At 36.4% G+C, this 24012-nt stretch overlaps 4 protein-coding genes across 7 annotated transcripts; all 4 read right to left on the reverse strand.

Moving 5' to 3' along the window:
* Positions 1–298: 298 nt before the first annotated feature.
* Positions 299–679, reverse strand: LOC109801991 (uncharacterized). Its single transcript, XM_020363171.2, has one exon. It carries the CDS (start codon positions 677–679, stop codon positions 299–301), a length of 381 nt encoding a protein of 126 aa, XP_020218760.2.
* Positions 680–1556: 877 nt separating this feature from the next.
* On the reverse strand, positions 1557–13655 carry LOC109814115 (uncharacterized). 4 transcript variants are annotated; one of them, XM_083076925.1, is made up of 8 exons: positions 12031–13655; positions 9510–11092; positions 9122–9318; positions 7904–8053; positions 6475–6560; positions 5748–5823; positions 5549–5644; positions 1557–5472 (listed from the first exon to the last, which is right to left on the reverse strand). In XM_083076925.1, the coding sequence occupies exon 8, from the start codon at positions 2933–2935 to the stop codon at positions 1781–1783; it is 1155 nt and encodes a 384-aa protein (XP_082933051.1). In that variant the 5' UTR covers positions 2936–5472; positions 5549–5644; positions 5748–5823; positions 6475–6560; positions 7904–8053; positions 9122–9318; positions 9510–11092; positions 12031–13655; the 3' UTR covers positions 1557–1780. The 4 variants fall into 4 exon arrangements, 3 of the variants coding, with proteins under 3 accessions (XP_082933051.1, XP_082933052.1, XP_082933053.1); XR_003805537.2 differs by having other exon boundaries at positions 5149–5472; positions 9510–11085; XM_083076926.1 differs by lacking the exons at positions 9122–9318; positions 9510–11092; positions 12031–13655 and adding an exon at positions 8579–8670.
* LOC145958640 (uncharacterized) lies at positions 3251–3607 on the reverse strand. The gene has a single exon (XM_083076146.1). The coding sequence runs from the start codon at positions 3605–3607 to the stop codon at positions 3251–3253; it is 357 nt and encodes a 118-aa protein (XP_082932272.1).
* A 146-nt stretch (positions 13656–13801) lies between the features above and the next one.
* LOC145949170 (uncharacterized) lies at positions 13802–16930 on the reverse strand. Its single transcript, XM_083076924.1, has 3 exons — positions 16769–16930; positions 16318–16426; positions 13802–15242 (listed from the first exon to the last, which is right to left on the reverse strand). The coding sequence occupies exon 3, from the start codon at positions 15240–15242 to the stop codon at positions 14022–14024; it is 1221 nt and encodes a 406-aa protein (XP_082933050.1). The 5' UTR covers positions 16318–16426; positions 16769–16930; the 3' UTR covers positions 13802–14021.
* Positions 16931–24012: the final 7082 nt, after the last annotated feature.

A 24012-nucleotide genomic window follows, 5' to 3' on the forward strand; every position in this document is an offset into this window, starting at 1 on the left:
ACTCCGAAACAAGATTTAACCTATATCTACCCACTCAAGCATGATTCACACAATTACATACAACACATACAATCATAATTCAACTCACACATAGACAATTATCACACACAGTAATACTGAAGTCTAAGAATGCAATTAAAATGGAAAACACGTAAGAAAAATGTTCAGATCTCTAGGTTGCCTCCCAGGAAGCACTTGTTTACTGTCCCGAGCCTAACTAGAAGAGACCTCAAGGATCTCTAAAAAAAAGGATACAACAGAGTCTTTCGACTTCTCCACCCAAGTAGGATTTCAACCGCTATCCATTCACAACCCAACTCCTTTGTGCCTCAGGATCTTCAATTTCTATGGCACCATAGGATTTCACCTCCTTGACTCTGAAGGGGCTAGACCACTTAGATCTTAATTTTCCAGGAAAGAGTTTGAGCCTGGAATTGAACAGTAATACTGACTGGCCTGCCCTGAACTCCCTCTCGAGAATCTTCTTGTCATGATAACTCTTGACTTTCTCCTTGTACAACTTGGATGATTCATAGGCTTGTAGCCTCAATTCATCAAGAGCATCCAGCTCTAACTTCCTCTTCTCACCAGTATTGAGAGGATCGAAATTCAACATCTTCAAAGCCCAATAAGCTTTGTGCTCCAGTTCTACAGGAAGATGGCAAGCTTTCCCATACATCAATTGAAATGGAGTAAGACCAATCTAAGACTTGAAGGCAATTCTATAAGCCCATAGAGCTTTATGAAGCTTTGTAGACCAATCCTTCCTTGAAGATGACACAGTTTTCCCCAAAATCCTCTTGATCTCTCTATTAGAAACCTCGGCTAGACCATTGGTTTGAGGGTGATAGGCGGTGGCAACCTTATGATGGACTCCATAGTGTTCTAGAGCCCTCTCCAACTGAACATTATAGAAGTGTGAACCTCCATCACTAATAAGTACCCTAGGGGTGCCAAATCTGCTAAAAATGTGCTTCTTGAGGAACTTCACCACTGTTCTGCCATCTTCCTTGGGTGTAGCAATAGCTTCAACCCATTTTGAGACATAGTCTACTGCCACAAGGATGTATTCATTTATGAGAGAAGAAGGCAGTGGTCCAACAAAATCTATGCCCCAACAATTGAACACATCAACTTCCTGCATATTCTGTAAGGGCATCTCATGCTTCCTAGTGATCCCCCTGGCCCTCTGACAATTGTCACACTACTTGGCATGACTATGGGCGTCTTTGAAGAGTGTGGGCTAGTAAAAGCCAGATTGAAGAACCTTGGCAGCTATTCTCTCTCCGTTGAAGTGCCCTCTATAAGGAGAGTTGTGACAGTGCCACAGAATACTCTTAGCCTCCTCTCTAGAAACACACCTCCTCAATAGGCCGTCTGATCCAATCTTGAACAAGTGAGGGTCATCCCATACATAATAGGTAGCATCACGGAGGAATTTCTTTTTCTAGTGCCATGTGAAACCTTCATGTATGACTCCAGCTACCTTGAAGTTTGCTAGGTTAGCAAACCAAGGCCGCTCCTGCACCATGAGCAATTTTTCATCAGGGAACTCCTCCAAGATCTCCCTCTCCTTCATGGTCACCTCATCATTTACGAGCCTTGACAGGTGGTCAGCAACCAAATTTTCCTTGCCACTCTTATCTCTGATCTCCAAATCAAATTCTTGAAGGAGAAGAATCCATCTGATGAGTCTTGGCTTGGAATCCGGCTTGGTGAGTAAATACGTAATGGTTGCATGATCTGTGAACACAACCACTTTGGAACCAATCAGATAGGATCAAAACTTTTCCAATGCAAACACTATGGCTAGCAACTCTTTTTTAGTAGTGGCATAATTAATGTGTGCCTCATTTAAAACCTTGCTAGCATAGTGAATAACATGAAAAGTTTTAGCCCTCCTTTGGCCTAAGACCGCCCCAACCGCATAATCACTAGCATCACACATGAGTTCAAAATCAAGTTTCCAATCCGGTGCAGTGATTATGGATGCAGAGGTGAGTCTAGCCTTCAAAGCTTCAAAATCTTTCAAACAAGAATCGTTAAAGCAAAATGGAGTGTCTTTGTTTAGGAGATTACTTAGGGGTCTGGCTATCATTGAAAAATCTTTAGTAAATCTCCTGTAGAAGCCAGCATGCCCTAAGAAACTCCTAATACCTTTGACATTGATGGGCGGAGAAAGTTTTTCTATTACCTCCACTTTAGCTGGGTCGACTTCAATGCCCTTGTGAGAGATCTTGTGCCCCAAGACTATTCCCTCGGTCACAATGAAATGACATTTCTCCCAATTGAGGATAAGGTTGGTCTCCAAGCATCTTCTAAGCACCACTTCAAGATTGGCTAGGCACTCATCAAACGAAGACTCGAACACGGAGAAGTCGTCCATGAAGACCTCAATGCTCTTCTCCACTAGGTCGGAGAATATAGCTAGCATACATCTCTGAAATGTTGCAAGAGCATTACAAAGTCCAAATGGCATATTCCGATAAGTGAAGACACCAAAGGGACATGTGAAAGCGGTATTCTCTTGATCTTCTGGATCTACCACAATTTGACTATAACATAAATACCCATCAAGAAAGCAATAATAAGCTTGGCCAACTAATCTCTCAAGCATCTGATCCATGAATGGAAGTGGAAAATGATCCTTCCTTGTAGCCTTGTTGAGCTTTCGGTAGTCAATACACATTCTCCACCCCGTGACCGTCCTAGAAGGAATCAACTCATTCTTCTCATTTTGAATCGCCGTCATGCCACCCATCTTTGGAACCACTTGCACAGGGCTCACCCATGCACTATCAGAAATAGGGTAGATCATACTGGCATCCAACAACTTCATCACTTCCTTCTTCACTACCTTCTTCATCACAGGATTGAGTCGCCTTTGTGGTTGAGCAACTGATTTGTACTCGTCCTCCATAAATAGTTTATGCATGCAATAAGCTGGGCTAATTCCCTTGAGATCATAAATAGACCAACCAATTTCCCCTTGATAGAACTTCAATACTTTCACAAGTCTTTCCTCCTCCAATGTGGATAAGGAACTACTTATGATGACCGGTTTGCTTCCACCTTCTTCTAGAAACACATACTTGAGATGAGAAGGAAGTATTTTCAATTCAAGCTTAGGTGCATTTGCCTCCCTTTCCTCCTTTTGAATTATAGTTGAAATTTAACAAACGTACGTTCAATTTAAAGTAACTCCCCCTTTACTTTTACGTTTTTGGCTTTGGAAAGTGTGAAATCTCGTTTACGCTATGTAAAACGTATTCCCAAACATACACTTCCTGGTGTCTTCAACAAGGCCATCAATTACATCTACCCGGAAACAACTACTCTTGTCCTTGGGATAGTGCATGGCATCAAAAACATCAAAGTTGACTTCTTCATCATTCACTCTCACCTTAAGCTTCCCATCGTCCACATCAATCAAAACTCTTGCAATTTTCATAAATGGTCGGCCAAGAATGGGAGGTACATCAATGTCCTCTTCTATATCCATCACCACGAAGTCAGCAGGAAACAAGAAACGGTCCACCTTCACCAGAACATCCTCCACTATGCCATGAGGATACTTCACCAATCGATCAGCCAACTGTAGGGTCATGCGAGTGGGCTTCACCTCCAAATCACCAATCCTCTAAAGCATAGATAAAGGCATGAGATTGATGCTAGCCCCCAAATCAAGCAATGCCTTCCCAATAGCTAAACTCCCAATAGTGACTGGAAGAGTAAAACTACCAAGATCCTTGGATTTAGCTGGCAACATCTTTTGAATAATGGCACTACATCCTGTCTCCAATGTAATGGTCTCCTCTTCAAAATATTTCCTCTTTTTGGTGAGGAGCTCTTTCATGAATTTAGCATAAGTAGGCATTTGTTATAATGCCTCGGAGAAAGGAATGTTAATCTGCAAGATTTTGAAGATCTCCAAGAACCGAACATATTGCCTCTCCTTATCTCTTCTTGTAGGGGCATGAGGATACGAGAGGTTCTTGGTGGGTGGCACCTTTACAATACTCCTCTCCTCCATGGGTGCTTTATTCTTCTCTCCACTAATTCCTTCTTTCTCTTTTTTGATTTGCTTCTTTTTCTCATTCTTTTTGTCATTTTCTTTTTTCATTTTATTCTCTTCAACCAACTCATTTCTTTCACTCCTTCTCCATATTCCTGGGCCCTCGAGGATGATTTCTTCATCAACACTAGCATCATCTTCCACACTCATGTCATTTTTTTCTTCTCTCTCATTCTTCTTCTCACTTTCCTTCACCACAAACTCTTTACCACTCCTTGTAGATACTACATTTAAGTGCCCCTTTGGGTTTTGTTCGGTGTTGGAAGAGAAGGAACCTTTTTGCTGTTCTGCTAGCTATTTGCTATTTGCCCCACCTGTATCTCAAGATTTTTAATTGAAGCATCGATGTTCTTTTGGTTAGACATAGACAATTGCATGAATTGTTGCAATGTGTCTTCCAACTTGGTTGTTCTCTTATATAAAGGTGGGTGTTGGTATTGATGTGGAGGCCTGCTACTTGATGAAGCATTCATATCCTGCTTGCTTCCACCATAGTTATTTCTCCACCCCTTATTTGAGTTTTGAGGATAATTTTGGGGATAGGGGTGTTGAGAGAAATTTTGCCGCCCTTGCACTACTAGAAGGATTGTATTCTAAGTCGGTTATTTTGCCATATCTACATCAGTTTTAAAACCGACTTAGATAAGGCCGTCGTAGATGAATAAACATATCTACGTCAGTTACGTAAAAACTGACTTAGATGTATTTATACATCTAAGTCAATTTTAAAAACTGACTTAGATGTATTTATACATTTAAGTCGATTTTCACAAAACTGTCTTAGATGTGCACATATATCTAAGTCGATTTTTATCGAAACTGACTTAGATGTATATATGCACATCTAAGACGCTTTTTATTTAAAACCGACTTAGATATATATGTGCACATCTAAGATGGTTTTTATTCAAAACTGACTTAGATGTGCATATATACATCTAAGTCAATTTTTGCATAGAACCGCTGTAGATTGTATTTTTTTTTTAACCAGGTTAATTTTTAAAATAAAACTGATTCAATTATAAATAACCTGCAAAAACTGATTCAATTATCCAATGTAAGAGAAACCAACAGAGACCAATTTGGGATTATTATCATTATATATAATACTAAAGAAACAATATACTTGGAAACAAAAAGAGGCTAATCTAGTATCCATAAAGAAGAGTTTTTCTCTTACAAGGAGAAGAGAAGATAAAAAAAATTAGGTCACACTACATTATACATGCACTGGGCAGCCTAATACTGAAACCACATTCACCTATTTCTAAATTTTACATGTAATACTAGACCTTTCAACATGATCTATTTCTAAATTTTTCTAAAAACAAATTTCCCCAATGAATCCGAATGTCTTCCAATTTGGTTTCCCCCAATGGTGTAGCATCTTCAAAAAGCTACAACATATATACATCATATATTAGTTACATCATAAAAAGCATTAAAAGAAATTAACAATATTTTTAAATGTACCTCACTCCAACCATTTGTTACTCCCCCTTAAATTATTTATGACATCCAATTCATGACATAGTATCCACATTCATAATGTCCTTGTTGTTTATAACTCTAAAACGAACACCAAATAAAGTAGAATAAATAGTTTTGTTTAATTAAGGTAATAAAAGAATTTGTTAGGCACATTGAATTTAATTACGAACCACTTACTTACCATGGGGTAAATCCATTCTAAGTTCTTTGACAGTGCAGTAGATATACCACTCATGACATTATACACAGCCATAACACTAAAGAAAATAAAATGAACGTAAGTTACATAATTAAAAATTTATAATAAAGAGCATGAAAGTAAAAAACGTATTACAAATTAAAGTTTACCTTTTAACTAAATGTTTGACATGTATAGTGGGCTTATGATACAAAGAACAAAACCATAGAACAACATTACTCATAGGACAAAGAACCAACAACTGCCAATGATTTCTACATTGAACCAACAACAACCTCCCATTTAAATAGTTAACACAAGGACAATAAAACTTCCCATTCAAATCTGCTTGATTTCGTTGAGCAAATTCCAAAAATTGTTCAATCCCATTTTGATACTGATTGGTGATTCTTTTAGAATTCATCCAACTATGATCCATTCTACATCACAAATGCATGATATAGTTAATATGCCACATCTAACATTTATTTAATATTCCAAGATCAATCCCTAAAATACACCTTGCTCAACACTATAGAAAAAGGGTATATAGACTTTTGCCTGTCATGTCCACAATTATTTGATAGGTCTATTAGTTATATTAGTAATAAGTGGAATTTTTAAGGGGATAGGAGTTGAGAAAAGTATGTCATTTGGTGATATAGAATTAAGACTATGATATAGTATGTCATTAACAATATAGAATTAATAACTGAAAGGAACAACCTACATAGTCATACAAGCCTCTTACAATGCCACTGATCAGAGTAACCACCCCAGAGAATCAATGTCCAGATTACACAATCACAAGAAAACCTGCATTTATTAATAAAAATAATTAATACAAGTTGTTTGCCTAATAGAAAGGGAATCTTCTCTAATGAAGACCATAGTACAACACTAAAGAGAAGCCAAAAAATAGGATCCTATCCATACTTTTTTGTAGTGTTAAGAAAGTGAGAAAAGGTGGTAAATTATTAGACCAAAAGAAGAATGAGTTTCTTAATCAAAAGTTATACTATTCTTATGCAAGTATCTTAATATATATATATATATATATATATATATATATATTACTCTAGAGCTGATTTAGAGTGAACTGCTCTAACATATTACAAGCTACTCATTCCAACAAAATGTAACTATTAATTATGACAAGAATGATTTTAAATTTATTTAATAAATTCATCACACATGGTCAATGCATATACTACTTTATCAATTAAATACGACTTATAATATTTGCACCATTACCCTCTGTATGGTATGTTTCTTACATGACAGATTTTAAGATTTTGTACCATCATGCTCAGAACTCAGAAGCAACTACAACCTTTGTTACCATTACCCTTAACGTGGGAAGTTGTGTATCCTCCAGTCAAAAACTAATATAGCTTCGTGACATAAGTCATGTATAAACTCGTGGACTTATGTTTCTACCTCCTAGATCGAGGGTCAACGTCGGTTATATGTTAACATTATGGGATTAATCATTATTTTCTTTTGTATGCATTTATTTTGACGTTAAGATTTAACATTTAATTACCTTTAATTAAAATGTACAACACTTTAGTATTTTATTTTTTACGCAAATTATTGAAGGAAAACTTCTCTAATTGAAGAATATAACAAACCGTACCTGCAGTGCTCTGCACCTGAAGTTTTTTTCTAATTGTATTTAATTTCTTCTGGCAGAATTATTTTTCTTTTTAAGGTTGTTCATCAAGTTTACAGGTTTGTCGGGTGATATGTGTAGTTTGTAACATAAGAAAATTGAGGTTGATAAAAAAAATATTCTCTCTTTTTAAATAATAAATAATTTTTTTTATTTGTCATACTTCAACTGCATTATATAAAAAAATTATGAAAAGGTATGTGTTTACAAATTAATTTATTCATCAAGTTCCAAACAGTTGTTGGCAACAGTGTAATTAGTGAAAATTGTATTTTTAGCCTCAAAATAATATAAAATATTGATTTTAATCAAATTTAATATAATTTTAGTCTTTCATTTGAGACTAAAATGTGTACTCAAATATGGAAATTTATATTTCAGAGTCACTATTGGCAGAAATTAACTATGGCAAGTAGCCAGACCATTTAACATAGAAACAAAACAAAATTTGCTATAAAATTAAGACAAGATTGAGTAGGTGAACCTTATCAGCCAATCGCTGTACAAGAGCTTCCCTACTTTGTGCCTCTTCAACTATGCGAACAATGTCTCCCATAACAGTCTCGCCACCTGGTCTCCGCACCTCCACTATAAGAGTTCCATTAAGATTTATACTTCCAGCTGCAACCTCACTCTGCAGAAATAAAACCCACCAACCAGTCACTAAAATAAACTATACAGTACTACCCCGGGTACAGAAATGTGAAGGGCTCAATCATATATCTACAGAAAATGAATTCTGCTCATCATCAATTAAGATGTAATCAAATGGTTTTCTTTTTCTACTGATAAATTGTACACAATGCACAGATGAACTTAGAATCAATGATCACAACATCCACAGGTGCTCAAAGGAACCAATAAAAGCTACAAGTTAAGTCAAAAGCGAAATAAATCTCAGATTATAACAAAATATGTTGAGATAGAATGTACCCCAGTTACTTTTGTTACAGGAAACCCCAGTTGAGTCAAAATACTAAATGGAGTTATAGAATCACAGTTTGTAATTAACTTTAAGCAGATATCCAATGCACACCTTGGACTTATTACCATCAGAATGGAAAAAGCAAGAACAATCCATTTTACACCGTTAAAAAATGGTGAAAAAATATATATGTTAATTAACCAAAGTAAAAGTCTCATGGTTCATGGTGCATACTTAGTAGTTGATATTCTATTACAGGAAAACTAAATGCGGTGTGAATAAAATGAAACAGTGCTTAACAATCACAAAATAAGAGGAAACTACCCACCTAAAAATACAAGAATATACCAAATGGTTAAGCTTTGATCCATTGTAAAGGCTAGGAGAAAAAGAAAAATCTGGAAATATTAAAATAAGATAGAAGGTTTGAGAACTTCCATATAGACATAGAAAAAGATGAAACCATAGGTAATTTGCAGCTGGAAATTGATTTAACACATGAAACATGTGCATTACTTTTGTTCACAATCAAAACTGTGCAATTGCTAATAATAAATGAAGAACAGGAAAATCATGATAATGCATGATTAACAGTTCAATACGCATCTAATTAGACTAAAGATATAATATTATGGTATATGAAAAATTCAAGTTCAAATTATAAATAAAAATGTCAAAACCCTATCTTACTAATAATAACAAAAGGGGAAGGGGAAATGATGTAGGAATCAAAGAAGGAAGCTGTAAGAGTTTTGCAAACACATCAATGGCAATCACCTTGGCAAGGAAAACTGCATCAGCTATAAAGGCTTCCCATTTCTCTTCTTTTACTTCCTAAAACAGAAAAATGACACAAGCGAGCAGGCAACTTGACGAGAGCCAACACCGCGAAAACCAGCAGGAACGAGTAAAGTAAGCAATCTGTAAAGTGACACAAGCTAGTGTGTGAGAGAGAGTGTTACTGGGTTGCGGAGCTGCGAACGATTAAATAGGAGAAAGTTAAGAAACGGAAGAGATAATATGGTTTTGAGACCAAACACGAAACCTAGAAAAAGAAACGAAGAAACAGGAAAAAGCGGCTTCGAGTTCAGCACCCAAAAAAATCTCGAAACTACGTCGATAGAGGGAAATGAGAGAATGAAGAGAGAAGATAAAGAGGAAATACCTTGTCGTCGTTGAGGCTGTGCTCGCCGAAATTGACTTCGTTGAAATATGAGAGAATGAAAAGAGCTTTCGAGAATTGAGAGAGAGAACGAGGGTTGTGGCTGAGAGACTGAACGGCGCGCATGAATTGAGAGCGCGGGCACGAATTTTGGGTCTCCATATAAGTCAATTTTACACAAAAAAACGTTGTAGATCACTTAATATCTAAGTCGGTTTTATTAAAAATCGTCGTAGATCACTTAATATCTAAGTCGATTTTACTAAAAACCGTTGTAGATATATTTGTGTAGGCTATTCTACTACGGGTATTCACTAAACCGTCGTATATAATGTTCCTTTTATTTACAAAAATGCCACCGCGTCTTATTCTACATCAATTTTTAATAAACCGTCTTAGATTGGGCGACTTAGATTATCCTTTTTGTAGTAGTGTTGATTCCCCATATAATTCACTTTTTCACCTTGGGAACTAGGTGGTTCGACACAATAACCATTAGGGTGGTCACCTCCACAAAAATCACATAATAACACTTGTTGCATAGGATGGGCATTAGCTTGCATAGCTTGAAGTTGCTGAGGTAACTTGGCCATCTATTGATTCAATGCTTCAATTTGTTGAGAAAGTAACTTGTTTTGAGCTAACACTGCATCTTGAGTACTCAACTCCAAAACTCCCCTCTTGTGTGAAGAGCTTCTACCATGTTGGCTCCTGAAATCTGTGGAGGCCATAGACTCAATGATGGTGATAGCCTCTTCGGCGATTTTGAACATAACTGACCCTCCAAAAGAAGCATCTAATATCATCTTGGTTTGAGGTTGTAACCCATTACAGAAAGTTTGAACTTGTAGCTCCACCTCAAAATCATGATTAGGGCATCTCCTCAACAGTGATTTGTACATCTCCCATTCTTCACATAATGGCTCATCTGCACCTTGAGCAAAGGTAGCAATAGCAGTTTTGGCCTCAGTGTTCTTGGAAAGGGGAAAGAACCTGGCTAAGAATTTAGTCTCCACATCCCTCCAAGTGGTTAAGCTTTGGTTTGGTTGAGAATGAAGCCAAGCCTTAGCCTTCCCATTTAGGGAGAACGGAAACAACCTCATGAACAATGCCTCTTCATTAGCCCCTGAAACTCCAACTGAACCACACAACTCATAGAAAATGTAGAGATAAGTATGTGGGTCTTCATGATCCAGGCCAAAAAATTGATGAGAGCTAATGAGCTGTAGGAGTGCGGGCTTCATTTCCGCTAGTCTCTCATTCATTGTGGGCCTCACCATGCTAGAGAATTCCCTCGGGCTAGTGTAGATGAAAGCATCACCTATAGTGCGCCTCCGATTCGGATTGTCATTGTGAGGACCACCTTCACCTCCACCTTCCACAGTGAACTCTGGAATAGTAGAGACAAAAACTTCAGGAATATGAGTGGTTGGTTGACTAACTGGATTTGCTCTATTTCTCCTTCTCCTCTTGTTGCTATTATTCCTTCTTGCCGTGCGTTCAATCTTAGGATCGCTCAATAGCGGCTCAGAAGATTTGGTCCCTCTGGTTCGAATAGTACTTTGCATACAAGAGAAAACTGAAGACTAGAGTGCACAAGTCAACTTAAAGAATTCATTGCTAAAATAAAAATAACAATAACAATAAAAGAACAAGTCATAAATAGCTATAAATACAAAATTGCCTTACTAATCCCCGGCAACGGCGCCAAAAATTTGTTGAGATTTCCGTTGACATTAGTTTCTGTCTTTGTTATAAATCATTTTTTTATTCTATCAACGGACTCAAACACGGTAAGTATACCGGTCGTTCAAGTAGTAAATTTAAATTGTATCCACAAGGACTAGTAGGTAAAATAAGCATTTAATGACTATTTGTGACTAAAGAATAATTCCAATTTTTCATAGGTTGTCATGCAATTCAAATAAAGGTTATGACTATTGAAATGTTAAAACCTATAAAACTATTTGTATGTGTGTGTGGAAGGGATAGAAATGATAGTATGATTTTGTAAAATTGTGGGGTCAAATATCACCAAACTTCACACTGATGAATCTTTGTTCTCTTGTTACATTCATTGACTAGTCAACCCATAAGTTTACTCAAACCTAATCCCTTAGAGCAAGAGCCTAGGTGCAGATAGTGAATATCAATTCCTTGAGTATCCAATACCTACACCCGCATTACGAGTTAGGGTTTAAGACTACTAATGGGCCAAGTTCCATTCCTAGATACATTTCTCACTAGGTATTTGTTTTAGAGCTAGTTCAAAAGGCTATTTTCCAATACCCAATGGACTCTATATCAAGCAAAGGAGGATCAATCCAAAGCAAGCATTAAGAATAGAAACATAACACAACAATGAATGAAACAACATATATATCATTAATAAAGTGAAGATTACAAGAGAGTTTCATTGGTTACATCTAACCCCACAAAATAATGGGTAGAACCGCTCAAAACAATGAGGGTAAAACAAAAATAGAGATAGAAGAGAGATGGAAAAATCGAAGGAAAGACTCACACATGAACGGTCCCAAGCACCGGGAGTCCCTTCCACAGCTCTTAGAAGTTGCCCAATATGTGAATGAGGGGAGGATCCTCGAAGATTTGATCAAATATGAGCTAGGTGAGACAGGATAGGGTTTACACACCCGACGCATTATACCTTGCGCTCGACACAGGGGTCTTCTAGAGAGGTAATTGTTCTCTGTCTCCCATCACGCCTGGCATGGATATTTGGCGCTCGGCTCAAGGTCTTCCAGAGAGCTCTATGTCTCGATTGGTTCCCAACTCGGGCACTATTATGCCCGACGCGTGTCTTCTAGAGAGTTCAAGTACTCTTTGTCGTGAGCTACGCCCGACGCGGATGTTCTTGTGCCCAACACCCTACTAAAATGCAAAGTAAGTTGCTCTCTGTGTTGTACACGCTCGGCTCGGGTAGTCTTGCGTCTGGCGTGGATACTCTTCTCCTGCTCCTTAGCTCCTTAGATTTTCAATCCTATGGGTCTTCAACCTCACTCTTCAACTCAATACTTACACAAAAAATGAGGTGTATCAAGGTATTGTCAGATGATTTTTGGGTTAGCTATATCTGCACAAAATTGAATCAAAAGAGAACATTTGTATTACAAGAGTGCATGGAGCGAGTGAAATTGTTCAATAATCCCTATCTAAAAAGAAGTGTAATTGAGACTTAACAACTCCCCCAAACTTAAAACCTTGCTTGCCCTCAAACAACAGGTAATTGATCTGGCAGATACCAAGTAATGCATGTATGTCAAATTCCTAAATTCTAGCTTACTTGGATTTTCTTTTCAGTCACAATTATTGCAATAGAACATGACAAGGTGCAAACAAAGGTTTCAAAAGAGATTAAAGGGCTAAGGAAAGTTAATGATCATCCATGAATGCATCCTCACTAGGGAGGTGTTTCTCTCTGTGCACACTGGTGTATCGGGGTGAGTGTTTATCTCAAATCTACTACTCACACCACATAATTCAACTTTGCTCTCTGTTTCCAAATGGAATCAATGATAATGCTAATGCAGGCACTTATCACAAAGTCTTTATTAGGGCAGTTTGGGTCAAGCAATAGCAATCTCATAGTTTGTCAAGGATTAAAAGTGCTATGCTTAAGAGAGCAATTGATATTTTTACAATGATATCCCTCTCCCTAACCCAATACAACATTTTAGAACATGCCCTTAACTAGACCCAAGCCCCTAGCCTTTATGTGATGCATATTTTCATTTTTGCATCCTTATATTTTTGTTTTGTTTTCTCTATTTTTTTTTTTGAAACAATGACCATATACTTTCCTTTTCCCAGAAACCCTTATTCTTCAACTCTCCCAAACTTGTTTCGTGTCATCAATTACTCTCTTAACCAAAGCAAGAGTTATAGTTAATTTTTCACAATTTGGGATAAGTAAAAGGTGTGGTGTTTAGGCTTAGGAAGTTATGGGTCAAGTGAAATGTGGAGGTGGCTCTTTGGCTTAGATGGTTAGCAAAACAAGAAAATATGAATGTCTTGATAATATAAATGCACAACATTAGCAAACCACCACGGAAACTCAAGCAAAGCCTATCATGCAACTTAAGCGTAGTTCACTCATCAGCATTCAGGGCCTCAAAACCTCACCCGACTATACATCCAAAGATTATCAAACTTGGCTTAGTACTATGATCAACATTGAAACCCGTATGCAACTAGTCATGAACTAAAGTTCTAACGTGAACCAAAAATGTCTAAAGTACGTGCACCACAAACATCAAGCAAACCACAATCCAGAATTGGCCACAACACAGCAAGTACGAATAAGATCAATAACCGTGCTATAAGCAGAATAGTCACAAAAAGTAAACCAACCAGAATAATCACAAAAACACTAAATCTAACCACAAAGTTTGAAACAAGAACAACTAAATCAAAGCTAAATCACTGAAAATAAAAGACAAAAATAAACTACAATAGACATAAAGGTGAACTAAGGTAGACTCCATTTGCATCCGTCTATGGAGCCTGTTCATCATCATTTCCGGGGTCTGCTCCACCCTCATCCACACCATCAACATCATTAGCAGCAACTCCACCCCCCCTAAAGAAAGGGTCTTGGTCCCCAAGCCAACCAGTATAGGCATGATAATCCGCAACAGAAGGGAACTGGTAGCTGGGAGCGGTCGCGGAGTGTAGAGCAAAACTCCGAAAGACATCCAGAAGGAAGAGCTGGCCGCGGTGGAGGGACTCCTGTTGCAGCATTAAAGTGTCCAACCGACCCTCAAGAGCGTCAAAACGCTGATGGAAAGTGAGTGGAGGGTCCGGTGCAGGAGCATCATCCATGGGCATGTCCTCTTGGGGTCCAGCAACGTGAATGGGCTCCGGCACAACAGCAGGTGGCAAACGATCCTGGCAATAAGTAGAGATGTAACGACTATCAATCGCCCGGCCAGGACCCTCAAATGGTGGTGCATGGACATCCACACCAGCAAGTTGACATAACTGAGTGATTAGGGAGGGATGTCCAAGGGCTGCGGAGGGTGATGCATTGGCGCAGTTAGAAATCTCCACGCAGATAATGAAGCCAATGTCCACGGTCCGCCCGGTCATAATGCAATGCATCAGCATAGCCCGACTCCAATGTAGGTCAGAGACATGCGAGCAGGGGAGGATGTTGGCATGGATCAACGCTGACCAAATCCTCGCCACAGGGAGTAGATCACGACGCTTCACGTGCAAGGGTTGTTGAGCCCGGTTCCTATGAAAGCTAGTACCCGGCATGCACATCGTAGCCTCTGCCACCTCGACCGCTATTGCCCCGCCTTCAAATTGCCCATACTCACATTGCTCATCAGGTCGTAGTGTAGTCCCCAAGAATTTATTAATCGTGTGGGCATCAAAGGGGACTCGCACACCCCGCACATAGCTGGTATAGGGAACAATAGCCTCCTCTGGTCGTAGGGCATTGGCATAAAACTCCTTGACCACAGCAATGTTGGCCGGAAGGGGGTAGGAGCCAAGCTTGTCCCAATGGCGCCTGGTGAGCTCATTCTGGAACTCAGGGGCCTCATCATCCTCTAATTCAACTCGCCTCTCCAGGATGAACTTCCTACTGCTCACCGTAGCAAAATAAGTCTCGTTGTGCTTGGTGAGGAATTGGCGGGAGTAGGGTCGGCTAGGCTTGCGAGGAGGCAGACCAGGTTGATCCGAGCGAGGACGCTTGCTTGAGGATGCCATCTGTATAACATAAGACAAGAGATCCCAGACAGAAAAGGTGAGCACAACACGGTATGCAATGATGACTACTTACAATATGGCAAAATGAAGACTATTCTAGACCAAAATTAAATATAACATAGAAGTAAAAGGCAATGGACTGAGACAATACAACATAAAGCACAGGCCTAACATAGCATATGCAATTAGTGTGGTTAGTTAATTCATGCATGATCCTAAAGAGACAAGCTCAACAAACTCTAACCATGCAGTCTAAATTAGCCAAAGTGTACCATCTTGCTCAAGCTTAGGAAGAAGCAATCTTAAGAAAGTGAATAAGGAATCTAACTCAACCTTACAAAATCAGCTAATAATGTAAGAATTGTTTCCCACTTATATACACTAGTTTATCTTTATTTCTAGTTGATATAAGATCTCCAACACACATCTCTCACATCGAAGACTAAACATCTTAAACGTGAAGTTTACATGAGTAAACATTTGCAGGTGATCCGATAGTGAGTGGCACAATACGCCAAGCAAAAATCAATAATCACTAGGATATAGGCTTTGATACATCTTAAGAGAGTGGATTAGAAGCGTAATTCAACCTTAAAAAATTGGGTAGTAAGGTGAGGATTGATCTCCACTTATATACACTATTATGATTGATGTGAGATCTTCAACAGGTAACAAGTCAAACATAACAATGTTATACCGAGGTAATAACATTACTCTAGGAAAAAACTTAGATTCAATTCTTTAGATGTTTCTAGTACTATTCAACCGTTAGAATTATAGTTTCACCTCATTCAGCAATCCACATAATTAATGTTAGCATAATAGGTTGAGCATAATTTACAAAGATGAAACACCAATTCCAATTGAAAAACTAACACCAAAAACACTAAAGGAATTGCATCCAAGTTTTATCCTATTCTGTGAGGCCTTAGAGACTGGTACCACAGTTCAAAACAAGTCTGATAGTGCCGCCAGAAACAAGAAACAGTGCACAATCAACCCATAAGAAACTGAACAATCAAACATCAAAGTCGTGCCCACCAGAATACAAAGCAAAAGCGGAGTACAAAAATACCTTATGGGCAGGTGGAAGCTTCCTGTAAGACCTCTCAAAAGTGAAAAATAAAAGCTTTGTTCCCTCCAAACCAGAGAATTAATAATTGCACAACGATTTATCGCGCCCTCTGTTGTATAATTCATAAAATAAATAAATGAATAAATAAATAAAAACTTTGCAACAAAACAAACGGTTTCTTGCTATGGGTTTAGATGAACATGGTCGACTATGCAGTGAAACCGTTCCAATCAACTACATGTTTATTTTTCACTTGACACACGAAAATAAAACCAAACGGTGAAGTAGAAAAATAAATAAATAAAAACTCCTTCACTTGTTTTTTCTTTGGGGAACATTTTGCGGTTGCTATTAAATCTTTTATTGAAAAAAAATAAAATAAAAAGTAACAGTGTATTTTGGCTAAGATGGTCGAATGGGCATTTTAAAAACCGAAGGGAAGGAGCAATACTTGAGGCAAGCACTAATGATGCGTCTGAGGGAGTGGATTTCAAGGGCCTCTTCGAGCTTTAAACGACGACGTTGCTCCTCCTCTGCCTCTTCCATCACCGTTTCTTCCTTCCTCGGTCTTTGAACACTATACTCTACCCAGCACAGCAGAGGAAGAATATAACAAAATAATAATAAAATAGCAGCTCATGTAGGATATAGGGTCCAACTAATTGGGCTTCATCGAGCAGTGAAGGCCCAACCCACTGGCCTTCATAAAATAAATTAAATATTATAAATAAATAAATAAAATCTACCTCAACGGCTCAACCCCACACTGCTATAGCTTTGTTCCTAAAATCGTATATAGCCGCAAATCTCTATAATTTAATTTATCTGCTTCAATATATGGGGATTGTGATTAAAATTTCTCCCTCCAAATTTCAGCGTATGTTCAAAAATTTGCTTTAGGAGTTTTATTTATAATTTTCCTTAGGACTTTTATTTATATTTTTTTTCATTAATACGTATAATAATAATTGAACCAAAATGGAGCGCAAAGACATGTGTCTCTCAACTCCTACATAATAACCTTTACGTCGATTCAGTGATGAATTCAAAAATTTTAAGTAGTGAAGATAATATTTAATTACATAAATTTTTATAATTTATGGTGTTTAAAATATAAAATAAAATTTTTATAAAGACAAATACAATCCATAATTGTTCTTTGTGGGTTTTCATAACTTGAAAACATTAAATGATTTGTTCATTTTTAATACTACAAAAAATCTCTTTCTCTATGTAAGTAACTAAACAATCATTTAATCATTCATCTCTATTTCGCATCTAATTCTTGATGATATTCGTAACAGAAAAAACTCTTTCAACTGATATAGTTGTCATTGGTAGTATCAAGGTTAGCTCTAAAAGTAAATACACCAACGGATATACAACATATTTTCTTATCTCCACAAGCTTCATAAAAAGATCACCAATCCTTTCTAATTTTGAAAAAGCACTGTCAAAATATATAGTTGTGAAATAATTTTCAAGTTGGTTATCTAATAACAAAAGTTCAATAGGAGAAAAATTCAAAACAATAAGATTGAGCAAATCGAATCAACTTCTCCTTGTCAAATGTACAAAATAAATCTCTTGGATTTAAGCATGCTACACAAAGAAGCAACTCGATATTTACTTCTGTTAAACGGTTGTTTAACATTTGGAGTTGTCGATCAATCACTTAAAAAAATAATTGAACTTGAAAATGGTGTAGATTAGAAACTTGTTCTACTTTGAGCCTTGACCTTCCTTGTGTTTCAAAAGTGTCTTTCATATTTAGAACCACAATGTTAAGTTTTTCACGAAATGATGAAACATTATTGAGCAAAGAAGACCAAGCATCATCTCTCATTGCTTGTAATCTTTGTTTGGACACTAAAACTAATTTCATAGCACTTACAATATATTGATTACTTCTTTGCAATGCTTGAGATAACTCATGAGTAATCCCTAAAATATTTTTCATCAAGTGCAGGTGAAAATAAATTCAAAAGTTTGCATAGAATTCAATAAAGCACATGCTTCACCCTTTTGCTCTAAACTTATGTCATCTTCCTCAACTATTTCAAGCACATCAATCATAGAAGGGAACAAGGAAAGTAGACTAAGTAATGTACCATAATGTGAGGTCCATCTAGTATCTCTCGCCTTCTTGATTGTAGTTTCTTGATTCAAGCCACATCCACTAGAGTTTCTCCATTCTGCAATGTCTTTTTCACCTTTGCAATTTGACTTTCTCGAATAATATCTCAACACCTACATGATGCTCCAACAACATTAGAAATATTAGCAACCAAGTTAAAAAATAATGCAACTCCAACATATTTTTTTTTGCCACTGTAACAAGAGTTAATTGAAGTTGATGGACAAAACAATGAATATAAAATGCAAAACAGTTCTTTTTTAATATCAAGCTCTTGAGACCATTAAATTTACCTTGCATATTACTTGCTCCATCATATCCTTGTCCACGCAACCTTGATAAATTTAATCCATATTTTGAAAACAATGACTCCAAAGCTAGTTTTAATGATAAAGCATTAGTATTAGAAACATTAACAATATCAAGTATAGATTTAGTATTTTCACTAGCTGCAGATCTAACTATCTTTTTGTATTGTAGGAGCTATCAATTTTAGTTTTCCATGAACATTTTTTTTATCACTTTATGAATAACTTCATTGTGGTCAACAAGAAAATCTAAAAGTTCAAGAAAATTTTCCTTATTACTTGATAACATTGACTCATCATTACCATGAAAAGCTAATCCTTGGCATAATAAGAATCAAATATAATCAACTATTGAAGTCAAATGAATTTGATATTCCTTTTTAGTTTGATCATACTGCTTACACATTGTAACTTCAATATGTTGTTTTTGTTTCATCAAAGATTGACAATTCCTTCATGCTTGATTATGAAAATTATTTAGACCTCCAACATAAATTTGAAACCTCTCACTTTTTTTTTCAAATTTGTAAAACCTTCAGTTATGAATACATCACCACTATCTTTGTGTTCCCCCAACATGTGATCTCAAAAGATAATAATATAAACAATATGTTGCATCCTCCTTTTGACTATATTCTAACCAACTTCCATATTTTAAATACTAATCCGAATTAAATTTACTAATGGTATCTCCAAATTGTCTTTGTGAAAAATTTATCTCTTTTGGTTGTCAAAGGCCCTTTTACAAATAATATCTTCCAATTTCATCTCTATCACTCGGAAGATAATTTGAAATTTTTGGCCTTAGACAAGGATCATCAAGAAGCTTTTCCAAATCACATTCTAAAAATCTTTTCTTGGTAGATGGACCCAATTTGACTTCTTTTTCAACAGGTATTTGAGGAGAAGATGATTGCTCTGAAAATGATTTTCTTTTAAAATACATTTCCATTACTACAACTAAAATCAATATAATTTTAACTAATGTAATGTTCATAACATACAATGTTTCTTCTAAACATAAAAATAAAATAAGTAGATAAAAATTAAAATATTGAATTTGTCATTGAAAATTAAAAATAATTCTAATAAAGTAATATTAAAAATAGAACTTTAAATACACTAACCTCAAAGATCACTTTAAATATATAGTTTGGCTATTGAAACATGAAGGACTAGAGATGGAAGAAGAAGTTTTTGTTTTTTTTTCCAATTTCACTCTTCCACACTTTAAAATATGTTAGAGGTAAAGTGGAACCTCAAAATATGAATAAAACTAGAAAAAGTAAAAATATAAAATATAAAATATTCAAAAAGAAGTTAGTAACAACTTACGTTTTTTTCTTGATTTACTTGAAATACATACACTATTATTTTTTAATTTTTTTTATCTTAATTTAAAATTTAAATGCATAATAACTTTTTTTCTTTCTAAAACAAGTATTTTGTAGTTAAATTTTATAACATATTCCTGTGAGAGCTTTCACTCTCTCCGTTCGTGAGAGTTTTTTCCTCTTGTGTGAGCAATTAAACTCGTAGTCGCTTCTCCGATTTCTCTCTCATAATCATTTCTTCTTCTTGTAGTTGTTGCAGGGTTTCTTTTTCACCTCTTATTCATCATGATTGATTTTACGTATCTTTTTGTACATTTCTCATTATTTTTTGCTACCTGTATGCGTTTCTTGTAGTTTCTTTACGTAGTCCTGCTTGCATTACATATTAAATATCTCTCATTTTATTTGATTTCTTTTTTGACAATTTTTGCATGAACTTTCTCTTCATACTTTTGAATCTTTCAAGATCTTTTATCATTTCACCATTTCTTTCTTTTTTCATTCTTTTCTCTTTCTGGACTTTTTCATTTTTCTTGTTCACCATATTTTCATGTTGTATATTCGACGTAAAGCCTAGTTTAAGAAATCATCTCAGGCTCTCTTAGAACCATCTTCGCATCTTTGCATGTGACTTTTTTTTTTCTTTCTTGCTTTCAATTTATATCGCTGCAAGTTTTTTCTTTTAAAACTTTGTCTACAAAACATTAAGTCAATATCTGATTCCGTTAAAACTATGGACTCCCTGGATGAAAATTTTGAAGGCTTAATCATCAAAGACGATGATGACGGAGGTACCTCTAACCTGGTTAACTTGAGTCATGTGGGTCGTTTCCTTACTAAAAGACCCATTCGTACTCATATAATGAAGATTCGTATGGCTAGCATATGGCGTCCTGGTAAAGGCGTTTCTATTTCTGAACTTAAACCAAGTGTCTTTTTATTTCAGTTTTATCATCCTTTAGATCTTAAGCATGTCCTTGATAATGGCCCCTGGAATTTTGAAAACAACATCCTTATTGTAAGCAAAATTTTTGAAGGTGATATTCCAAAAGATATCCCTTTAAACCACGTAGATGTTTGGGTTCAAGTTCATAATTTACCTGCAGGTTTCATGTCTCAAAATATAGGTGAACTTCTAGGAAATAGCCTAGGAATTTTTATTGACTATGACTCCAAGCACAATGCCTCTTTATGGAAATCCTACATGTGTATATGCATCAAAAAAGACATTTGTTCCCCTCTGGAAAAATATAAGAAAATTAAGAAACAAGGTGGAGAATGGAAGACCGTTATTTTTAAGTATGAAAAAATTGGCCAGTTTTCTTATTTGTGGTATTCTAGGTCACAATGACAAGTTTTGTCCAAGACTCTTTGAACAAGAAGACGATGATGGCATTCGTCTTTGGGGCCCAGAACTGCGTGCTGATCTTCGCCAAATCCCAAACTTCGGAGGAGAACGATGGCTTTGGGATGAAAATAATACCATAAATGATAACTATAAATATCAAGATAACATGCGTGAAATTGCGGATCCTACCAATGAATTGCACCCACACGCTAATGAGGTTATCGTTGGAACTGATAAGAAACATAGAAGACAGGAACCTAGTATCAACCTAGAACATCATAAAGATTCTGTTCAAGCTGACATGGATGACTCTAATGAAAACAACAATCTAACTTTTTTATCTGCAATCCCTAGCACTCAGGGCTGCCAGGAATTATGAGTTTAACAAGCTGGAATTGCCGTGGAATCAAGCACAAGCGTTCAATTCCAATATTACGGGACCTTACCCGCTCATATAAGCCTGATATACTCTTTTGAGTGAAACCATGGTCAACTCTGATAGAATCAAAGATTTGAGTCACATTTTGAATTTCAACCACTGGTTTGCTATTGATAGGATTGGTCGTGGTGGTGGGCTCGCTCTTCTTTGGAATGATAGCTTTGACATTACTATAACCCAAGCCAATTCAAATTACATAAACACTAATGTTAAAGATCAAAATGACAATCATTGGAGGCTTACCAGTTTTTATGGTTACCTTGAGAGACGTAAGAGAAAAGACTCTTAGGACTTGCTTAGACATCTTGCCTCTCTCTCAAACCACCCCTGGTGTATCATTGGTGATTTTAATGACATATTATCACCTTTTGACAAAAAAGGTACCAATCCTCATCCCCATTATTTGATACAGGGTTTTCGTCAAGCCACGATGGATTGCGGCTTAGAGGACCTTCCCCTAGTTGTGTTAGAAAAGAATGGCTCAATCCAAGAGGGGGGTGAATTGGATTCTATGACACTTTAAAATTTTTTTAGAGTTCTTAGGATCTTTATTTCAATTCAAACTTTTCTAATATGAATTTCCAAAGAAGTTCCTTAAAGAATTGTTAATAAAGAATGAATCCTATATGCTTTCTTGATTAATCTTTAATAAGATTCAAAGTTAAGAGCAATCAATATGCAATACTTTGATTCAGTTTAAAACAATGTTGTGCATACAAACATGTTAATCAAGAATACTCAAAGTAAAGGATAAGGGTAAGAGAAGATTGCACAAGTCTTTTATCCTGGTTCAGCCACTCCACATGTGACCTACATCCAGTCCTCAATCATAACCTGATCAAGATTTGTTCCACTATCTTAATGAAGAAGTTTTACAAGCATACCACACATGCATACACTCCTACATTCAAGATAATCACTTTCTTGACCCCAAGAAAGCACCCCTTGTAGAAACCCACTACAAGAATTCCTTACCACTTGAGAAACCTACTCAAGATTTACAATTATCCACAAAGAATTAAGGAACGAATTCACCTGGAATTTAGAAGCAAATCTTAATCTTTCTCTTTTCAAGAATGTGATGATGATGATGATCCTTTCTCAAAACATTTCAGAAAAACGTTTTACTTCTTGGTTTCACAAAGAAAACACTCCAAGAAGGTCACAAAGACTTCACAATCATGTTTTTCTCTTTTTGATTCTCTGTTCTATCTTGTTCTGAAGTTTTAAAATGTAAGAACTATTTATAACATTTTCAGAACCAGATAATCGATTATTTTAAAGGATAATCGATTATTTTGTTCTTCATGATTTCTAGAAATCAACCAAGAACAGATTAATCGATTATTTTGCAGGATAATTGATTATTCCAGAGAGTGATTCCTGGGATAATCGATTATTTCACAAATAATCGATTATTGTAGCAAGGCATCCTTTTTACCTGTTGCTGGAATAATCGATTATATTTAATGATAATCGATTATTTTGAGTCAGTTTTCAAAAACTCTGCTTTATGTCTCAAAATAATGATGGAGGACCATCCTTGGTACTTCACTTCATGTGAGACCCATCACATGGTTCATGACTATGGCTAATTTGAGTAGTATAGAATTTATTGCTTTATTCCATTTTTACCCTTGTATTTTGGGGTATTTTAGTCCTAGGATTTATTTCTTTGTATTTCCCATTTTTGCCCTTGTATTTTGGGGTAATTTAGATGCTTAGGATTTTAATTGGGCTAGGGTGCATCCATTAAGGAGGTGACGCACACTTAGTGGTGTTGTTTGGTCATTTTTTTTTTGGTGTTAGGTAGGCTTAGGCCCAATTGGAGGGCCAAGGATGCATGGACTTATCATGCACCTTGTTGTAGCCAACCTAAACCCTTAAAGATGCCAAACTTGGCCACCAAGTAGCATCTAGAGTTGCATTTGGCATTTCATTTAGGGTGCATTTCTCCCTAGTGAAATTCGGCCACTCACCCTAAATGCAACCCTAAATGCAAGCCTTCCTATATATTCCCCTAGTCTAGCTCCTTGTAGACACTTTGGATATTAATGATATTGAGTGTGCATTTTGCCTCATTGTCATTCTCCTTAGTCTCTAGGAACTCCACGGCCTCCTCCCCTTCT

The sequence above is a fragment of the Cajanus cajan genome, chromosome 6 (genome assembly GCF_000230855.2).
Source record: "Cajanus cajan strain Asha chromosome 6, NIPB_CcT2T_4, whole genome shotgun sequence".
Lineage (NCBI taxonomy): Eukaryota > Viridiplantae > Streptophyta > Magnoliopsida > Fabales > Fabaceae > Cajanus > Cajanus cajan.

Bases quoted from the DNA above. Each gene is read 5' to 3' on its own strand.
- LOC109801991 (XM_020363171.2), bottom strand. From the start codon at position 679: ATGTATGGGAAAGCTTGCCATCTTCCTGTAGAACTGGAGCACAAAGCT.
- LOC109814115 (XM_083076925.1), bottom strand. From the start codon at position 2,935: ATGCATAAACTATTTATGGAGGACGAGTACAAATCAGTTGCTCAACCA.
- LOC145958640 (XM_083076146.1), bottom strand. From the start codon at position 3,607: ATGACCCTACAGTTGGCTGATCGATTGGTGAAGTATCCTCATGGCATA.
- LOC145949170 (XM_083076924.1), bottom strand. From the start codon at position 15,242: ATGGCATCCTCAAGCAAGCGTCCTCGCTCGGATCAACCTGGTCTGCCT.